Source organism: Rana temporaria, chromosome 11 (assembly GCF_905171775.1).
Source record: "Rana temporaria chromosome 11, aRanTem1.1, whole genome shotgun sequence".
Classification (NCBI taxonomy): domain Eukaryota; kingdom Metazoa; phylum Chordata; class Amphibia; order Anura; family Ranidae; genus Rana; species Rana temporaria.
In genome coordinates this window covers 116,570,795-116,592,667 of record NC_053499.1, presented here as the reverse complement: position 1 = coordinate 116,592,667, position 21,873 = coordinate 116,570,795, and the positions used below count along the sequence as shown (strand labels likewise).

Below are 21,873 nucleotides of genomic sequence, written 5' to 3'. Positions count from 1 at the left end.
ATTGACCCGGAGAGAGGAAACGCCGTCTGGCCCTGCCCCACACCCGTAGCGTAGTTCTTGTCGGACCCGGTAGCGCGGGGTACGGAGAAGACCCTCTATAGAGCAGATTACTGAGTTCAGTCAGGGACCCGACTATCGCCGCCTCGAGGCAAACAGCTGCATTAGCCCTGGACTGCTCAAACCACCAACGCGCCGTAACCAGTACAGCAGCCCAGTAGTAGACCATCAGGTTGGGCAGGGCCAACCCCCCAAAGCTAACAGGCAGCTGGAGGGTGGTCCTGGCCAATCGAGGGGGGGAACCCCGCCAGAGAAATGAGCCAATGCAGCCATCCAGAGTCCTAAAAAAGGAAGGGGGCACCCACACCGGGCAGTTCCGGAACAAGTAGTTGAATTTAGGGAGGAAGATCATCTTCAATACGTTGATTCTACCAAGGAGATTTAACGGGAGATTACGCCAACGCGTACAGTGATCCTTCAGGCGTCCAACCACCGGACTCAGATTAAGCCGGTCGTAGGACTGAAGGTCCCGGGAGACCCTGATCCCCAAATACGTGAACTCATCCACCCATTGTAGTGCCGTCGTCGGGGCCATCTCCCTAGCCTTAGCATCTATCGGGAACAAAGCAGATTTAGACCAGTTGATGCGTATCCCCGAATACTTACCAAATTCGTCGAACAGCTCCAAGGCAGCCACCAATGAGTCACCGGGATCTCGGAGATATAGTAGAGTGTCATCCGCATACAACGATACTTTCTCCTCCAGAGGGCCAACCCTAAGACCGACTATGCGATCCGAATCCTGGACCAACACCGCCAAGGGTTCCAAAGCCAAGGCGAATAAGCTGGGTGACAAGGGGCACCCCTGCCGGGTCCCCCTCTGGAGGAGAAAGTAGTCCGACAGAGAGTCATTCACTCGAATCCTGGCCTTAGGGGACTTATACAACATCTCAAGCCACTGTAGAAATTTAGGTCCCACACCGAATCTCCTCAACACTGCCCACAAGTAACCCCACTCCACAGAGTCGAAGGCCTTCTCCGCGTCCAGAGAGGCCACAACTCGAGTCCCCGCATTGCTGTGGGACGTAGATAGGTTAAGGAACAGCCGACGGATATTAATGTCGGTGCCTTTACCCGGCATAAAACCCGTCTGATCCACCTGAACCAACGACTCAATCACCGCCCCAAGCCTGATAGCCAAAATTTTTGCAAGGAGTTTGGCATCTGCATTGATCAGGGAGATGGGCCTGTATGAGCCACACTCCTCCGGGTCCTTACCAGGCTTGGGGACCAGCACGACTATCGCTTCCGACATGGAGTCCGGTAGGGACGACACAGAAAAGGAGGTCTGTAGCATAGTGGTAAGTCTAGGGGCAATAAGTTCTTGAAACACAGAGTAGAACTCAACAGGAATCCCATCCGGCCCAGGTGTCTTCCCGGACTGCATGGAGCGCAGGGCAACCTGCACCTCCTCCAGAGTAACATCAGAGTCTAGTTGAGCACTCTGCGCGTCGGTCAAGGACGGAAGGGTTATCCGGTCCAAGTACCGACCCAGCTCAGATACATCGTACTGCACCCTAGAGGAGTACAGGGCCCGGTAGAACTCCAGAAACCGGGCCCCAATATCCTTCGGTGATGTGAGCAGCCCCCCCGCACCATCCCTCAACCTGCAGACGTGTGTCATCGGCCGCTGTCCCCTGGCTAACCACGCTAACAGCCTACCATTCTTATCCCCATACTCGAACACCCGTTGGGCACTTTCCAGCATAGACTTCCTGGTGAGATCAACTCTGAGTAGGGAAAGGTCTCTAAGGGAGATCTGCCAGGGCACATAGTGGTCAGGATCAGGAGAGCGGACATATTCAGCCTCCTGAATCCTAGCTCGTTCCTCAAGGTCCCTCAGAGACTGCATAGCACCCCGTTTCCGCACCGCAACTCGAGCCACAAAATCACCCCTCAGCCAGGCCTTAAAGGCGTCCCACCCCACCAGGGGACCCACCGAACCCTCGTTATTTAACCAGTAAGTGCACAAGGCCTCAGGCATCTCCTCTTGAATGTCCGGGTCCATTATCCAATACTTAGACAACCGCAACAGCCGCACCCCTACCTCCCTGGATAGCTGGATCGTGACAGAGAGCGGGGCATGATCCGAAATACCCCTAGATAGTATCTCCGCATCCACCACCCTTCGCAGCAGACCCTGGGAGGCAAATGCCAGGTCGATGCGGGACATAGTACGATATGTACTTGAAAGGCACGTATAGCCCCTGGTGGAAGGATGCACATGACGCCAGACATCTGTCATATGGAATGCAGACGCCCAGTCGGCAAGTCCATGCTGCCTAGGGCCCGAGGCCCGGAGTCTGTCCAGCTCCCTGGAGACAACCAGGTTGAAATCCCCCGTGATAAGCACATTCTCAACATTATACATGGTCACCTGTTGCATGAGAGAGTGAAGCATGTCCAGATCCGCCGGGGGGGGCAGATACACCCCCACTAGCACAAAAGGAATCGCAGAGATCAAGGCATGTAGCAGCACATATCTGCCACCGGGGTCCAATTTCACGTCCAGAAGCTGAAAGGGCAAAGATCTATGCACTAGGATGCTAACGCCCCTGGCGTAGTTAGAGTATGGTGCATGATAGTGCGCACCGACCCATGCCCGCTTCAGACTCAGGATTCGCGATCCCACCAGGTGTGTCTCCTGAAGAATGCACACATGCGGGTGGAGTTTCTTCAGATAGTTAAGCACCAGAGAGCGCTTCACAGCTGAATTCAACCCCCTCACGTTCCATGAAACTACCCGACAGTTAGTCATAAGGGGGGGTCACATAACATAACTGAGCCAGCCCTCCCGAGCCCACAGTCGAGCCCAGCGCGGCAGGGAGAGGAAAACCCCCTTCCCCCGCCTCGCCAGGGCCGAGGAGGACCTCTCCCCCATAGCAGCATCCAAGTCCCCAGTTCCCTGCAGCAACCCAAAAACACTGTATCGACCCAGACCAACCAAAATAAAACCTGTAACAGTAAAGAATAACCCCAGAGAAAACCAAACAGCCGAACGTCGGCGGGAACCCCCAACCCCCCCCTCCCCCCACCCTATGCACCTCGAGAACCTGAGGAGCATTTAGTCCCAAACAAACCCATAACACAGGAGCCTAGAACGAAGGCTGGGGGCGTGTAGCCAGTGTCAGAACCCCTCAGCAGCCAGAGGGTAGAAGAGAAAGGGCAAGCACAAGTCTCTTTCCGCCGGCCCTGGAGTGTTACTGTATAAATTCAAAAAGTCTCCATTTCTCCCGCCATGCGGGGGCACATTCTTAGGGTGTTACAAACAGGTACTGGCGGGGGCAGCCATCTCAGGACAGTTCCAGTTCCATACGGGAGGTCATGTGAAGGGCATCATCCCGGAGCGTTCACAGGGGCAGAGCCAGTCCATCCAAACCCACATAACTTACCCCCAAGCCGCGACGCCAACCAGGCCGGCTCGCAGCGGGACAAGGCACAGCGGCGCACAGCTCAGGGAGACACAGTACAGCAGTGAGGCCCTTATTCACATGGTCCCGCCAGATAGGAGGATCATAGGCTTACCCGGTAGGAACAATAGAACATGGATAGGTCCGCCAGCTTAGCAAAGGGAACAGGAGCAGCGCAAGGCAGCCATCAGGTCATCGATCAGGGTAGGGTGTCCACCCACGCAGATGCATCCCTCGGTGAGGTAAAGAATCGCACCGTTTCACCATCCACGACCCGCAACTTAGCTGGAAACAGGACACTATATTTAATGCCTTTGCGGCGGAGAGCGGCCTTCACCGCATCGAAAGTGCGGCGCTGTCGTTGGGTCTCCATGGTGTAGTCGGGGAACAGAAGCAGCTTCCTATTGCGGTAAGTCAGGTCACCAGCGGCCCGGGAGGCACGAAGCAGTTCATCCCTGTCCCTAAAGTTTAGCAGCCTGAGAATAAACGTGCGGGGGGGGGGGACCCCTCGGGCCCGGGCCTAGGAGGGACCCGGTGAGCACGCTCAACCGCAAAGTAGGAAGAGAGCCGAGCCGCAGGCATCAGAGAGCGAAGGAGCTCTTCAGCAAACAGGGCCGGGGCACGGCCTTCTGCACCCTCCGGTAGTCCCACTATCCGGATATTGTTGCGGCGGCTCCTATTTTCGGCATCTTCGGCGCGATATTCAAGCGCCTTAACCTTCGACTGCAGGGCCCTAATGGAGGCGTCGTGATCCAGCACAGTGTCCTCCACCTCCCCCACGCGTCTCTCGGCCTCTGTCACCCTCGACCTGATCTTGTCGAAGTCCTGCCGGATCAGACTGACATCCAGCTGGACCTCCTCGATCTTGTTCGTCAGGGCCGCCTGGCACATCGTGATCGCCGCCATCACTTCTGGAATACCAGGGGCGGTTGGAGCATCGCCCTCCTCGTGGTCCGTTTGCGACGCCATGTTGGAAAGGCGCGCAGGAGACGGCGGGGAGACAACAGCCGGCGCAGGATCCTCCGGGATGTAGGTAGGGAACTTCAGTCTTTTTGGCTTCTTGCGGGACCCGAACGCCTTGTGAGACATCCAGAGCACCTCGGAGCCTCAAGGCAGGCTCAGGCAGGAGATAGGTGATAAAATACGGATCGCACTCCAGGAGAGCTTAGGGAACACGTCCGCTCAGTCCGCCATCTTGGCCACGCCCCCTCACACTTGTCTTTAATACTGTTCAATAAAGATATATTGACAAGGAGATCACTTCTCACATACAGACCCCTCCACCTTTCCTTTTTACCCTGTCTTTCCGAAAGAGTGCATAGCCAGGAATATTAATAGCCCAGTCATGTGATACTGATTACATCATAGCTCTCCTAATGCACCGGAGCTTCCAACTCATTTATTTTGCTTGGCAGACTTCTGTGGCATTGGTGAACAAACACTTTAATGCATTAATATATTTTGACCGGTCACATAATATCCTCTTGGGTGTTCCGAGATTGCAACTAGGACTTGCTGCTATACTTACCTTGAGTTTATGTGCTTTGGTTATCCTACCACTAATGCCCCTAATACTACCCTCTGGAATATGTTCCACGCTGACTATCTCTATCTGTGGACCGCCCCCATCCCCCGTCACCTTGTTTAAAACTTTTTGGCCATCTTCATTCCCAGCTGATCTGTGCCCTCCTCATTTAGGTGCAGTCCGTCCCTTCTATAGTACTGGTTATCGACCTGAGAAGTCAGCCCAGTCCTCCAGAAACTCAAACCCCTTGTTACTACACAGCTCTTCAGCCACTTGTTTACTTCCCTAATCTCCCTCTGCCTTTCTGGTGTGGCTCAATGTACCAATAGTATTCCTGAGAATACTACCTTGGAGGTCCTTTTCCTTAATTTAGCTCCCAAGTCCCTAAAATCGTTCTTTAGGACACTCCCATATGCCTCTGACTTTGTCATTGGTGCCAACGTGCACCATGACAGCTGGATCTTCCCCATGCCGTCGGATCCTCCAGTGGTACAGTGTCATCTGCATCCGACTGGGAACCGCTGTGATCCCCAGTCGCATCTCCGGGTAACACAGGCAGATCTCGGGAGCCTGCAGGGGAGAACAGCTTTTGTGCTGCCTCCTTGTATCTCTCCTTGGCCGACTTCCCTTGCAAGCCGCCATCTTGGGCCTCGTGGACTGGAGTCGAGCGGGCCGCGGATCCGCATCTGGACATCTCCCCAGCTAGCGCAGAACACCGGAAAAGACTCTCTGCAAGTTCGGGCAGCACCGGAGGGCAGGTAAGGTACAGATTACAGACGATCAGCTTCAAATCAAAGGATCACAGCACGGATTCTCGGCGGAACTCACACTCTGCACGTCTGGCTACATCTGCCGCCAAGCCACGCCCCCGGAGTTTAGCTTTAAGTAAAATTATATGCTTTACTCCAGTATCTCCTGATTCAGGTTCTTAGTACCAATGACAGGTTATTCACAGTGAAGTTTCAAGAAGTTGTACAATTGTATAAATCTGCAACAATTTGGGAAGAAACCTACATATTTCACTTGTGATTTAGTAACAAGAGCTGGGAAATATGCCTGGTCCATTGGCACCAGTTTAATAAACACTGCTATTATTCAAGCAACACTGCAAAATGTACATGCAATTGTACTTTACCTGGCTGGAGTGTTATATCTTTCCAGGATAGCTGCTGCCTTCTCTCCACTCACACCACTAATCTGCATTAGCTGCCGAGCAAACACCTCTTTCACTGTCTGAGCCTGTAGTGGAAACACAGCGTTACACAGGTGATGGACACAATATAGTCTATAGGAAGCAACTACATAGGAAAATATTTCATATCTCGGTATAACTATATGTAAACCTGTATTTTCCTCCATTACTCAGTATTAAGCACATGGATACTTGGCCACAAACTAAGCATTTATGCACTACAAAAAAACGTCATCTCCAGTAAACATCCATACTGACTAATAATAAGATATTAAAGATAGATAAAAAATACAAATGGTGATTGCATCTATAGAATGCATCTGTCAATGTGTAGACATCTTCTTTATCTGAAATGTTTGTAACATACATGATCCCCTTTCATCGCCGGCATAAAAATATAAGTTGATGGTATTTTTACTGAATATAGTGGGGTAATTCAATAGAGCACTTGGACCCCCTTTTTCTGTTGGAATAATGGGATGTATTTAGGACTAACTATAGTTTGGTATACATAGACAGGCAGAGTGCCTGTCTACGCACACTGTGTAGCAGGGCGGCATGTCACAGTCCACGCTCTCCTTGTGATTGACAGCAGGAAGATCCATAGCCAATTGTATAGCCAACTTTTGAGAAAATAAATAATCTGGTTTTGCACCATATGCACTAGGTGCCACAGCTCCAGAAAACCAAACTTTTTTAATAATTGAAATGCATTGGGTTCCACGTGTGATCTCCCAGCACAACTTGACATGTGGTAAAGACACATGTGACCAAAAAGAGTAGTAATACTGTGTTAGATGCTGTGAGCAGCGTTGAGGATCTAAACATTATTGTCAGCAACTGCATTTTATCTCTTTAATGAATATCTATAATAAAACTTTTTTTTTTTTAAATGCTTTGGTGCCTTTAAAGTCCCATATGCATAGAGTCTGGTTTTATGGAATCCACACACTGCCTGCTGTCAATCACATTGGCAGTGAATCTGATGAGGAACTAGTGTCTCTGAATTCTCATCAGGCTCCACCCAGCTACAAAACGTTGCTGCGCTGTCTGTATGACAGGTGCAGCGGCAGGGAGGAATGAGTGTCAATATGGACATTCTGGTCTCAGTGCAGTGTGGTCACACCGTTACCAATGGATAAATGGATTTTGGAGCGAGCATCAACATTTGTCCTGGGGAGACAAAACTAAATTCTAAAGAGTGTCATAGATACTCTGTATAAATTCCATTGAATGTGGGGTGCAAATATTTACAGTTTTCAGAAGCAAAAGGACATAAATGGTATGAAAAATTGGGGTATCTTTCTAAGCAGCAATGCTGATCGGTACACAAGTAGATGCAACACATTTATTACATAAGAGCTTATTAAATCATGAGGCAACAAATCAAACAGCATTACCTTATTCTTCATGGCCCCTTCATTAAACTCTTTAAATTCCATCAGAATGCAGCTCTGGGCATCATGTTGTATAACACGATGACATTTACTGGCTTCCTCTTTAGTGCAGCTCAGCAGGGTTTTGTTCTGTAAATATCTACAATTAGAAACTAGAGCTAGGCAGGACACATAACAGTATGTCTATGAAATGTAAATCAAAAGAATAAGATACTATATAAGGCTTAGCTTGCATTGGAGTGAGAGACTGAGGTAAATTCCCGAATAGACCACATCTTACCATATACATGTTCTGTAGATAGCGTGTCATTATAGTCAAGTAGGCTGCAGACTCCTGAACATCTTTGGTACGCTTGATAAAGAACCCATCAACCACCTAAGAATGATAACACACAAAAGCTAAGCAGCATTTGTTTATTTGAGGATACAGTGCATCACAATCCCTTATACAGATATCCTTCATAAAGAATGCTTGCCATTCCTGAGCTAGAAAGCCAGCAATGAGTATGACAATGGTAGAGGCGGTATGAGCCCATACACTAACTCACAAGTGATAACCTCTACTGAAGGTGGAAAGGCCACCAACAAGCTCATGCCGGTAAGTGTGTTTAAAGCCTTTGGTTGCCATGTAGGGTTTCATATGTTATTGGCTACCAAGCAGATAGTACAGCCATGATATACGGAACGTGTCTTTGGCAGTCAGAGGGTAAAGATACAGTGGGGAAATAGATCTGCAATCATTTCCCAAACAAGTTTATAGTGATCATGTTTGCCAGTAGACGCACACACACTCCACACACTCTGTAAATCCTACATACTTGTCATCTAGGTTTCTCACATGGTGAGGGGCTCCAGGAGTTGTGTCTGCAAAGCAGTAAACAAACTTTATTTTGGTCAGGGGCCTGGAGGCTTTGGATGGGATAAAGTCTTCAGTTATAGGTCCATGTCTTACCTTTCAACTAGACCTCACGTAATAATCCCAGCTGTTCACAGCCTTTTTTATATCTGAAATAACGTATTTGCGGGCGTATAAGACGACTGGGCGTATAAGACGACCCCCTAATTTTCCAGCTAAAATGTTGGTTTTGGGATATACTCACTGTATAAGACGACCCCTCGCTGTGCCATTATACATGCCTCACTGTGCCATCTATACATGCCTCACTGTGCCATCTATACATGCCTCACTGTGCCATTAGTAACATGCCTCACTGTGCCATTAGTAACATGCCTCACTGTGCCATTAGTAACATGCCTCACTGTGCCATCTATACATGCGTCACTGTGCCATTAGTAACATGCCTCACTGTGCCATTCCATTCCCTGCCTCGACGATCTCCCTACCTTCTCCTGTTTGCAGAGATGTCAGATGGCGGCCATCCATTATTCAAAAGCCGCGCCTCCTCCTCAGGCTGTTCCGTGATAGGCGGAACAGTAATTTTCCCAGCAAAGCCTCTGTTCAGTGTTCCGCCTATTACGGATGTCCTCTCGTCCGAGGATGAGAAGGCATCCGTGATAGGCTGAACACTAAACAGAGGCTCTGCTGGGAAAATTAGTGTTCCGCCTATCACGGAACAGTCAGAGGAGGAGGCGCACTTTTTTAATAATGGATGGCCGACGTCTGACACAGGTACCCGGTGTATAAGACGACCCCCGACTTTTGGGGCATGATTTTAGATGTAAGTCATCTTATACGCCGGAAAATACGGTAACTGAAGCTAGGGGCTCCCACTCTGCTGTGGGAGCCTGCTGCTGGGTGGAAAGACCTATAGACCTGCAATCTTAGAATGCAAGAGAGTATCCCAAGTTCAAATCCTAGCCTGGCTCAGTGTTACTATGGCGCAATGTGTGTTCTAATGAGAATATGACCCTGGAAAAATCACAAGGTCGCAAAGGTATGATCTGTTCAGATTTACAAACATGTTTTTGCAAATGCAGGTATTCAATCTTATTCAGAATGTGGAGCAAGTGGTCTGCCTTGCTGATTAGAATAAAGCAGAACATTAAGCCCACAGGCCCCACAATTGAGGACAAGCTTGAGGCCCTTTAAGTTGATCACCCCGAAACAAGGAAAACCCTGAAACCCTGACCTTGGGTAAGACAGCCCCCTTTCCCCCAGGGGTAATCAGGCTCCTAAGAAATGGGGGGGGGGTTGAGGCAACATGGATGACAGATATGAAGCAGCTGCCTAGCACTAAAGGAGTCTCTTCTTTGAAAGAAACAAGGCATATTAGGTGCTAGTGGTGCCAACATCTGGGACATATGGCCGCCATATGCCCTATATTACAGAATACCCTGGGTATGTCATTATTTGAAATCTGTCCTTTCAGCACACCTAGGAACTGATACTGTAAGATAAATATGTCATATTACCATAGAAAGCTTATTAGTTTACATAACCTCTCAACCTTTTTCTATTCCTCAGTTCATTAACTCATTCATTTTTTGCTGAATCTTTATACACAACAATGCAATGCAATGACACTCAGAATGACCACAGATGTGCCCTCAGACCTTGTTTAGAAGACATTACCTGCGTGTTTACTGTGGCTTGCTGCAGGGTCGCTTCTGGAATACTTAGGTGTTGTGCTGACCCATGATCTTCAACTAGATATATTGGATGAAGCAGATCACACTTCTTAAGACGAAACTAAATAAGAAATAAAGAGATATTACTATCATGAAACACTCACAGTCAGCATTTTGTTTTTTTTAAAGTGACTGTCAAAAAATAAAAACTGCTAGCAGGTATGAAGACCAGGCACATAGGAGGTACTTGCACATACCTGCAACAGCTTTATTTTCCCCTCTTGCCTGAATGTGGTTTAGTTCTGTATGGACAAAGCTCCCACTTAAAAAAAGAGCAAAATATAGATGGCAAATACCTGTAAAAAAACACGGTATACTGTACCTCCAACTAGATTTACTATGGTGTTTAATAACACCATAGTTCTATCAGGTACTTTGCTGGCTGTGGCCTCCAAGATAATATGCTGTGAACATTTTTTAAAGGATAGAAGGACCATTTCTAAATTGGTGCTTCAAGAAACAAATCAAATTGTCCAGATGGACAGATGGAATTCTGTTGGTTCTCTTCAACTAGTTGTCCAGAATTTGGTTGATGGTAAAGTTATGCTTTAGGTAATTTCATACAATAAAAGACATCTCTGGTGGTGTTGCTAAATGTTAAACATTTTCCAGGGCCAGACTGTTCATGCTTTCCTACTTTTGGATTACTTGATCTACAGGCAGGTCTTTACTGCTATATTTAAAATTGTCATTCAGACGTGACTTGAAAGTCGTGATCTGGTCACCCTCTTCAGGAGAAGCTGGTTCTACCTTCTATTTCACATATAGTTCAGGGAACGTACATGGTGTTGACCAGATTATGCACCATTTAACAACTCTATGATAGAGGTGGCCAAGGTGCATAGCTGTTTAGGATGGGTAACATAGGAGGCTTGGCTTGTAGCTTGGCAAGCAGTGCAAAGGGTTGAACACACAGGAAACCAATTAGCAAAACCAGCAACTAAAACCAAGAACAGAAAGTCAATAAAATCTGTCTCCTAGGATATGGAACGAGAACCAAGAAAGTTGCAGTTCAGGATAGATATAAAGCCTGCAAGAGGCAACGAGCAACTTCTCAAAGTGCCCAACCTTTAAAAGGCAGGCCATCTAAGCCCTGTTTGATCTTCAACTGCCATGATGCTTCATATGTGATCAGTTATGACACAAGCCACTTGATGTTTTGACAGTTTTGTTGAGAGCACAAGCAAATGGGACAATTAGACTCCTGGGAAGTGCCAGAATGGAACTTTTTTTAAGCTTTTAAAGGGGTTGTAAAGGTTCATTTTTTTTTTCTAAATAGGTTCCTTTAACCACTTGAGCCCCGGGCCATCGTCAAATGACGGCCTCACGGTGGCTCTGAATATCCAACAGGACGTCAATTGACGTCCTGGATTCCTCCGGCCACTGGGGGGCGCGCGAGCGCGCCGGCGGCGGCGCGCGCGCCCGGCGCGTCCCCGAGATGCCGATGCGCGTGCCTGGCGGTCGCGATGTCCGCCAGGCACTCGGGATCGGCGGCTACAGGGACAAGACGTGGAGCTCTGTGTGTAAACACAGAGCTCCACGTCCTGTCAGGGGAGAGAGGAGACCGATCTGTGTCCCTTGTACTATCAGGTACTTTGCTGGCTGTGGCCTCCAAGATAATATGCTGTGAACATTTTTTAAAGGATAGAAGGACCATTTCTAAATTGGTGCTTCAAGAAACAAATCAAATTGTCCAGATGGACAGATGGAATTCTGTTGGTTCTCTTCAACTAGTTGTCCAGAATTTGGTTGATGGTAAAGTTATGCTTTAGGTAATTTCATACAATAAAAGACATCTCTGGTGGTGTTGCTAAATGTTAAACATTTTCCAGGGCCAGACTGTTCATGCTTTCCTACTTTTGGATTACTTGATCTACAGGCAGGTCTTTACTGCTATATTTAAAATTGTCATTCAGACGTGACTTGAAAGTCGTGATCTGGTCACCCTCTTCAGGAGAAGCTGGTTCTACCTTCTATTTCACATATAGTTCAGGGAACGTACATGGTGTTGACCAGATTATGCACCATTTAACAACTCTATGATAGAGGTGGCCAAGGTGCATAGCTGTTTAGGATGGGTAACATAGGAGGCTTGGCTTGTAGCTTGGCAAGCAGTGCAAAGGGTTGAACACACAGGAAACCAATTAGCAAAACCAGCAACTAAAACCAAGAACAGAAAGTCAATAAAATCTGTCTCCTAGGATATGGAACGAGAACCAAGAAAGTTGCAGTTCAGGATAGATATAAAGCCTGCAAGAGGCAACGAGCAACTTCTCAAAGTGCCCAACCTTTAAAAGGCAGGCCATCTAAGCCCTGTTTGATCTTCAACTGCCATGATGCTTCATATGTGATCAGTTATGACACAAGCCACTTGATGTTTTGACAGTTTTGTTGAGAGCACAAGCAAATGGGACAATTAGACTCCTGGGAAGTGCCAGAATGGAACTTTTTTTAAGCTTTTAAAGGGGTTGTAAAGGTTCATTTTTTTTTTCTAAATAGGTTCCTTTAACCACTTGAGCCCCGGGCCATCGTCAAATGACGGCCTCACGGTGGCTCTGAATATCCAACAGGACGTCAATTGACGTCCTGGATTCCTCCGGCCACTGGGGGGCGCGCGAGCGCGCCGGCGGCGGCGCGCGCGCCCGGCGCGTCCCCGAGATGCCGATGCGCGTGCCTGGCGGTCGCGATGTCCGCCAGGCACTCGGGATCGGCGGCTACAGGGACAAGACGTGGAGCTCTGTGTGTAAACACAGAGCTCCACGTCCTGTCAGGGGAGAGAGGAGACCGATCTGTGTCCCTTGTACATAGGGACATAGATCGGTCACCTCCCCCAGTCACCCCCCCCTCCACACACAGTGAGAACACAATACAGGCACACATTTAACCCCTTCCTCACCCCCTAGTGTTAACCCCTTGAATGCCAGTCACATTTATACAGTAATTAGTGCATATTTATCGCACTGATCGCTGTATAAATGTGAATGGCGCCAAAAATGTGTCAAAAGTGTCCGATGTGTCCGCCATAATGTCGCAGTCCCAATAAAAAAATCGCAGATCGCCGCCATTACTAGTAAAAAAAAAAATAAAAAAAAAAATAATAATAATAATAATTCTGTCCCATATTTTGTAAGCGCTTATTGCGATTTTTTTTTTTTTTTTTACCAAAAATATGTAGAAGAATACGTATCGGCCTAAACTGAGAAAAAAAATAATTTGGAAAAAAAAATTGGGCTATTTATTATAGCAACAAGTAAAAAATATTGTTTTTTTTTTCAAAATTGTTGCTTTTTTTTGTTTATAGCGCAAAAAATAAAAACCGCAGAGGTGATCAAATACCACCAAAATAAAGCTCTATTTGTGGGGAAAAAAGGACGTCAATTTTGTTTGGGAGCCACGTCGCACGACCGCGCAATTGTCAGTTAAAGCGACGCAGTGCCGGAAGCTGAAATTTCACCTGGGCAGGAGGGGGGGTATATGTGCCCAGTAAGCAAGTGGTTAAGCTAGTGCATTGTTGGTTCACTTACATTTTCCTTCGATTTCCCTTCTAAATTTTTCTTTGTCTGAATTTCTCACTTCCTGTTTCTCCTCAGTAAGCTTGCCTCCATCATCCGCGCCGTTCTGGCTCGGGGTTAGTCACCCAGAACAGCTTACTGAGGAGGAACAAGAAGTGAGAAATTCAGACAAATAAAAAAAAAAAAAAACATTTAGAGGGAAATCGAAGGAAAAGGTAAGTGAACCAACAATGCACTAGCTTAAAGGAACCTATTTAGAAAATAAAAAACGAACCTTTACAACCCCTTTAAATCAATGTATTTAGTTCCACTTTAAGTGGTTGTAAACCTCAGACATGAAATGTGAACAAAGCATATACATCAATAGTGTGCGCTTGTTTCAATCCAGAGCACCACGTGTCATTTCTGTCCACTGCCTAATTTCTCTGCTATCTGCATGAGTCACTTTTGACAAGTTTTCCCTCCAATCAGCTCTCAGAACACTCCTCACTGATGTGACTTCAGCTTTCCGCCCCCTGCTTTTCACAGCTGTGAGACCCTGTGTAAATTCTGCACTTTCAATAGCTGCAGGGGAATGACAGGTATAAATAAACAAGTGCAACTTATTGGTTTCATCTCTGTGTATCACCGGAGGCTAGTCACTTCACTAGGTATATGTGAGGGTTTACAACCACTAACTCAGATTGTATGGGGTAAGGAAACTCTGTCTAATGAAGCAAGTAGTCAGTTACCAAGTAGATGTTTTCATTTACATTCATCGGGTTCAAAATTGACTATGAATATAACATGATACAAGCATAGTTCTTTCTCCAGACTGTACTGGGCTCAAGAAAACTACTGGATCTACCACAGTGGTCTCTGAGGTAAAGGTACACTGACACGTTCAGAAACCCATGAGTATAAACCATTACTCACTTTTTGCTCTCGAAAGCGTCCATCTATAATACTTCCACAAAGATCATCCATTCTCTTTCTTTCAATAATATAATCTAGCACAAGCTCCCGAGGCTGTGGAATTCGCAACTGTCCTGCAAAACATTTCACCAGCAGACTTTTGTTACATTAAATTAAAGTTATTCTTAAAAGTCATTAACTACTAGTATGGCAGCTGATGATCTCCTACCCACCCTTCCAGAAACGGAAGTGTGGTTAAATGTAATGACTGGTCATTCTCCTTCCCCAGGACTGTGGGCTTTCCTGGAACATTATCTAGCCAGAGTGATATTTTACCTCTCTGTAGGGCCTGTTCATGTCATGGAGTTTTATTTGCACTACAACACAGGATCACATTGCACTAAGAGTGCATGAAAACTAGTTACTATTATCATTATATATATATATATATATATATATATATATATATATATATATATATATATATATATATAAATAAATAAACAGTCAGCATCTCTCTGCTCGGGGAGGAGTGAGAACTGAGCCATCGGCAGTGTTCGATGGCTCGGTTCTCAGTACAGAGATGCCGGGGGACAGATGCAGCATCGGTCTGATGCTTCATCCACCTAGGTAAGTATGATTAGGGGGGAAAAAAAATTCTCTTTTAATTGCACAGACTGTACTGAAGAACAAACATTTTGGAAATGGCCCCCTCCAGCTACCCTACATAACAGTAACACTGCTAGGAGAGGTGAGGGTTTATTTCCACATGGCACACCTCTTTTCATATACAGTATCTCACAAATAGCGAGTACACCCCTCACATTTTTGTAAATAATTTATTATATATTTTCATGTGACAATACTGAAGAAATTACACTTTGCTACATTGTAAAGTAGTGAGTGTACAGCTTGTATAACAGTGTACATTTGCTGTCCTCTCAAAATAACTCTTATGGCTGCACCATCTTTAATGCATCTTTTAGGGCGTGCCCCCCAAAATCTTTGTTTGTGTATTGTATGGATTATGACCAAATTCCTTTGGGCTGGAGCACCCCACTCCCCCATCATTGCCTCTTATTAGTGTCCACCTTTGTTATAGAAGGAGTCCTTTATTTCTCCCATGGTTCAGAGAAGCGGGATCTTCCATTCTATGGATAGCATAGGACTCACTAATAATGGGGTACTTTGTTGCAGTAAGTGGGTTTAAGCACCATATAGCCACATGATGGGTATGAATACTTTTCACTGTAGTGTCAGGGCACTCCGTCACTTACCAAACGGCTAAGGCGATGGAAGATTTCTCAGCCTGCTTCATTCTGGTTCCGCCTCCTCCCTCAGCTTCAGCTGCGGGATCATCCAGAGTGAAGCAGCCACCTGTGGGAGGAGTGAAGGAAGCAACCTCAGCCCCGGCCCCACCCACCAACTCTGGCTGCCTCAAGTGAACTCAAAGGATAGAGGAGAGTTAAAGCAGCCCCCCACCGTGCCCCGATGCTAACGGGATTGACGCTCCAGTACATTTAGCTGCAATGACAGGGACACTCACTTTATATAGAAAATCATATATGATATGCAACAGCAGATGGGGAGGGGGAGCGAAAGGGAAGGCTTTTACAACCATATACTAAACTATACTAAACTTCAGTTTTAAACTTCCCCTAGATCAGTTCACTGACCTGGTACAGGATGGACTTTCTGCTGTGCTATCCACAGAAAGTCTCCAATGTGCAGCTTGCGTACATCAAAATTCACTCCATTTCGCTTCAGTTCTGTAACCAATTCCTGCTTTCTGTGTGCAGCACCCCTGACAAAATATCAAAATGATTATGCAGCAACTCAAAAACGTAAGGCAGTCTCATAGCGTAGCAAAGCTTTATTAAATTAGGCATACAAAAAAAAAAAAAAAAAAAACATAGCTGAATCTGCACTCAGAGCATATGAGGGGTAAAGCCAGTCATAGACCAATCAAAATGTGTCTAGTTGGCTGAATTTTTGATTGGTCTATGGGCAGACTGATTGTACTGAATACATTTATTGGCTACAGGGACTTTTATTGACGGCAGGGAAACCTACCACTGTCAGAATAAAACAGCGTAGCAGGAGGGCTCCCCCCATCAACACTGACTGTGTTAATATGGAAATAAAGTGATTTTCTTTCCTTCAATCATACATAATCTATGGCCAGTTTAACAAGCATATCAGAGCAGGGTGTGTGCTGGATGGCTGGGAGTAACACACAGTCTAGAGCACTGCCGCTGCATAGAGGGGGAAAGAAGGACCAGGCCAAGGGAGACACTTCCACACGTTATTGCTCCTGCCTCTACCTGCTTGTCTTGGATTGCAAAGATTAATTCTGGGAATGCATTTTCAGAGAGAAAATCCTCCCTTTTTCTACATATAATCATTCTCAGAATTCTTTGCAATTTAAATTGAGCAGGAAGTAGCAGAAACAGTAGCCTTCTACTCCCACAGCAGGTCCTCCTTTCCCCCTCCATGCAGCGGCAAAGCTCCAACATCCAGTGATAATGACATAGGCTCTTGGACTTCGTGTTACACCCAGGACACACGCTGCTCTGATATGCCGGTTGCCCCTAACATGCTTGTGAGTGCAATTCCAACTGTGGTCGCTTTTCTGTGTGCCTAATCTAATAAAGCTTTGCTAAGTTGTGAAGCGGTCTTGCACCCTTCCCATGTTTTCTGCAGATTTCGTTCTCCCAATCCGGTTCCAAGTTGCAGCACAACTATTAGCTAGTAATAGTGAAGTATTTAGCATGCAGCCTGAACTCTGGCATTACACATATTATACATGTGCATCAGTTCCTGCTCTTAAGAAGTTTACAACCTAAAAGGTCCCTAAATCACAAACATACCCCATACACACACTAGTACACATTTCTATACTCAAAAATGTTGTCTAGTGCCAATTTAGACAGGAGACAATTAAAATGTTTGAAACAATGACTGAAAATAAATGGACAGGCAGACATGTTATTAACAAACTGCAAAATATCCCATTATTTATTTACATATAAGTTTAATAACGTTTTTTTGCCATCTATTTTCTGTGGTCATACATACAAATAGCTATAATTAAGCACTGTAGGACAGTGTGAAATGCGTCAGCTGTTTTTTCTAACTTCTGCTGTGATATGTCAGTTTTGTGACCAATTTTTTATTAAAAAGGAACGTTTTTTTTGGAGTGCAGCTGTCCTAGTCTTCCTCATCAATTTTTGCATGTCATTGCATTGCCGGCACCCAGGGTTTTAGATTGGGGGAGAGAGTACTTTGGTCTATCTGAGCGGTCATCCTTCTTACCATTTCTTTGGTCTTGCCCATGATGGTAGGTTTGAATGGAAGAAAGAGACTCTGTGTACAGGTGTCTTTTATACAGGACTGGGTTAGACAGGACTAATCTGTGTACCACATGAGCATATACTGTAGCCAGTCTCTGTGGGCGCCAGAATTATTGTTGGTTGGTAGCGAATCAAATACAAATTGTATCATGTGTTTTTTATGGATTTTTGTTTGAAATTCTGTCTCAATCATTTAAAATACACCTATGATAAAACATCATTGACTCTTCATTTCTTTGTAAGTGGACAAACTTACAAAATCGGCAGGGGATCAAATAATTATTTTCCCCAATGTAACTGGCTTATTTAAAGTACCCATTTTCTCTGGCAATGATTGCAGACTGCTACTAAACCAACTACTCAGCTGAAAAAATAATCACCAATGCATATTCAGTAAACTAAAATACTGCTCTAATCTGTCAGAACCAATTATCCACCAATTGAGTGCTGCCAGACTGTCAGTTTCAGTTAACTGTCCACAAATCAAGGATTTCCTGTGACAGTCATGTATCACTGTTCTTTGCATATGTCAAGTCAGGGAGTGGATAAATAGGGTTCAGAGCTTTGCTGATGATCTTATATAGAGTTAAAGGATCACTAAAGGAATTTTGTTTTAGCTAAATAGCTTCCTTTACCTTACTGCAGTACTGGTTTCATGTCCTCATTGTTCGTTTTTGCTTTGAAGTTGCTGTAATTCTGCTGTGATCTCCAAACTTCCTGCTTGTCTGGCTCCTTATGAAAAAACTCATGGGAGCTTCTCACTGTGGTCTAAGCTGTGTGTCTAAAACTCCTCAGAACCAATCAGATTCATTTTAAAAACAAAACACTGCCCTGGATTTGTTTGTTTTTGTTCTGTGGGTCTTTTTACTTCACATAAACATGAAACCAGTTTAAAACCGAAAGTGAAACTAGAGGCACATTATATGATATAATTTTATCTATTTTTTAATCATTTTAAAAGGAATCAGTTAACTTTTATGTCTCTATACCCTGTAAACAGTCATTTCAGCAAAAAAAATGTTTTCCTTTAGTGACCCTTTAAAGGGGTTGTTTTTCCTCAGTAAGCTTGCCCTCATCACCCGAGCCGTTCTGGCTGGGGGTTAGTCAGCCAGAACAGCTTAATGAGGAGAAACAGGAAGTGAGAAAATCAGACAAAGAAAACAAACGAAAAAAAAACATTTAGAAGGGAAATCGAAAGAAAAAGGTAAGTGAACCAACAATGCACTAGCTTCAAGGAACCTATTTAGAAAATAAAAAACAAACCTTTACAACCCCTTTAAGATTTGTTAATTAGTAACAGTACTGTTTAATCTGCTTAAACCATATGTTTTAGGTGAAGGAGAACTGTGTATGAAACAACTAAAGAAACATTTCTGAATATACCACAATATTTTAATGATTGGGGAATATAAAGGTTCACTGTAAGGCCTAGTACACACGAGAGGATTTATCCGTGGATACGGTCCACCGGACCGTTTCCGTGGATAAATCCTCTCGAGGATTTCCGCGGATTTGGATCCGATGGAGTGTACTCACCATCGGATCGAAATCCGCGCCGAAATCCCATCGCGATGACGTGTCGCTCCGTCGCCGCGATGATGACGCGGCGACGCTGTCATATAAGGAATTCCACGCATGCGTCGAATCATTACGACGCATTCGGGGGATCCATTCGGACTGATTGATCCGGTGAGTCTGTACAGACCAGCGGATCAATCCGTTGGGATGGATTCAAGCGGATAGATTTTAAAGCATGTCTTCAAATTTTTATCCGCTTGAAATCCATCCCAGGGGATAAAAATCCGCGGAAACAGATCCGCTGGATTGTACACACCAGGGGATCTATCCGCTGGAGCCGGTCCGCGGATCAATTCCAGCGGATGGATCCTCTCGTGTGTACGGGGCCTTAGAACTCCATACTGTAGTTCCCAGAACACTGCTCTATATTGCTGCATTGCAAATGGATATCTCAATTGATATCTCAATTGATAGTAGGGGCAGACAAAAATATTTGAAAACCTGACACTAGGGGGAACAGCTAAATGATAAATCCACTGTCAAGTGTAGAACACTGTAAGGTAAATTATATATTTGCAATGTTATCCGACTTTAATTGTTGTCTTACCCTGTGATTTCAATGAAGTCAACACAAAGAATGACATTGAATTGTCCTGGAAGCAGTGTAAAGTCAGGCACATGGTGATAGGCGTTGAGTACAGGATCTGCACTGAGCTGCTGTGTTTCTGAAGGCGGACAAAGCGTTGGGTACTGGGGAATGCTGCAAAATACAAAAGACCCTCAGCAACACATCACCAAACACCAGAAATAATACAAAGTGGAGCAAAGCAAAACTTCAAGAATGGCAGTCATCAATTGCATTTTATGTTTAAAGCTGAACTCCAGGCAGATATAAAAATAACCTATGCAGTGATGTATTCATAAAAAGAACAACAGTGGTTGTAAAGGCAGAAGGTTATTCACCTTACTGCATTCTATACAGTAAGGTAAAAAAAACTTTCTGCATGCAGCTCCCCTAAATACATATCGGAGCCCGGTCTCCGTCCACCTATGTGCACGAGAGCCCTCTCCCTCCTCATTGGCTTAGACACAGCAGCTGTAGCCACTGACTCCTACTGTTGTCAATCACAGCCAGTGAGGATGGAGCAGGGGGAGGGGGCAAGCCTCACTCTTTGTGTCTTATTGACACAGAGCGGGGTTCGGGAGCGAGCACCCATAAGTGTCCCCATGGTAAATGGCTTGCTATGGGGTAATGGCAGGGGGGGGTAAGAGGAGCTATGATTTCCGGTGGGGTGAGGTAAGTTTGACATGTTTGTTAATTTAATAAAAAAAAAAGATTAGCCTTTACAATCACTTTAAGTACCCAAAACAGACTTGGTGTTAGCCTTTGACAATTCCCTGCACAGTTAAATTTAGACTGGGAGATGGGGGGCAGCATCAGCGGCAATTCAGGCGTTCTGCATGCACATGTGCCAACAGCAGTAGTGAGTAGAATAAGCTAGGGAATATGTCTGATACTGCTTCTTCGCTGCCCAATCACAGACTAGGGGCAGGGAGAGAATTATACGGTTTTGCTTTATTGCAGAAGATAAAAATCAGTTAAAGTGAACACAAGTTTTCTTCAAAAAGGAGGTGAATCAGGCACTTTACAAAGCTATTTAATATATGTACCAAGCTACAGAAGAACATTAAAGTGGTGCAGCACAGTCCAGCAACAATGCTAGGTTCACCCCTGTGCCTCTGCTTCTTCATGTGTTTCTTTCTGCGTTTTTGCAGTGCATTATCACATGCAGTGCATTTTTATAGTGTGGCAATATATTTGCATGCGTCATGCTTTTTTGGATTTGGCCAATGGCAATCTTCAGTGAGAGATGCTTTGTTTACAGCAACATTCCTCAAATAAAACAATTGCTCAGTTTTGCAGAAACACACTAAAGTCCGTTTAACCACTTCAGCCCGGACCATATTGCTGGTAAATGACCGGGCCCCTTTTTGCGATTCGGCACTGCGTTGTTTTAACTGACAATTGCACGTGCGACGTGGCTCCCAAACAAAATTGGCGACAATTTTGAAAAAAAAAATGAATATTTTTAACTTTTTGCTGTAATAAATATCCCCCAAAAATATATAAAAAAACAATTTTTTTCCTCAGTTTAGGCCGATACGTATTCTTCCACATATTTTTCGTAAAAAAAAACAAAAAAACGCAATAAGCGTTTATTGATTGGTTTGCGCAAAAGTTATAGCGTCTACAAAATAGGGGATAGTTTTATGGCATTTTTATTAATATTTTTTTCTAACTAGTAATGGCGGCGATCAGCGATTTTTATCGGTACTGCGACCTTATGGCGGACACTTTTGACACATTTTTGGGACCATTGGCATTTTTATAGCGATCAGTGCTATAAAAATGCATGGATTACTAT

At 45.3% G+C, this 21,873-nt stretch overlaps 1 protein-coding gene across 2 annotated transcripts in view; it reads right to left on the bottom strand.

Annotated features, from left to right (window-relative positions):
- The window catches only part of MUS81 (MUS81 structure-specific endonuclease subunit), a 163,014-nt gene that overhangs the window by 15,449 nt on the left and 125,692 nt on the right, over nt 1–21,873 (bottom strand). For both annotated transcript variants that reach the window (XM_040328899.1, XM_040328900.1), the window contains 7 exons: nt 20,055–20,207; nt 16,253–16,380; nt 14,598–14,710; nt 10,115–10,231; nt 7,862–7,957; nt 7,585–7,710; nt 6,128–6,231 (listed from right to left, as the gene is read on the bottom strand). In XM_040328899.1, the coding sequence (XP_040184833.1) occupies nt 6,128–6,231; nt 7,585–7,710; nt 7,862–7,957; nt 10,115–10,231; nt 14,598–14,710; nt 16,253–16,380; nt 20,055–20,207 (837 nt within the window). The remainder of the gene's footprint in view (nt 1–6,127; nt 6,232–7,584; nt 7,711–7,861; nt 7,958–10,114; nt 10,232–14,597; nt 14,711–16,252; nt 16,381–20,054; nt 20,208–21,873) is intronic.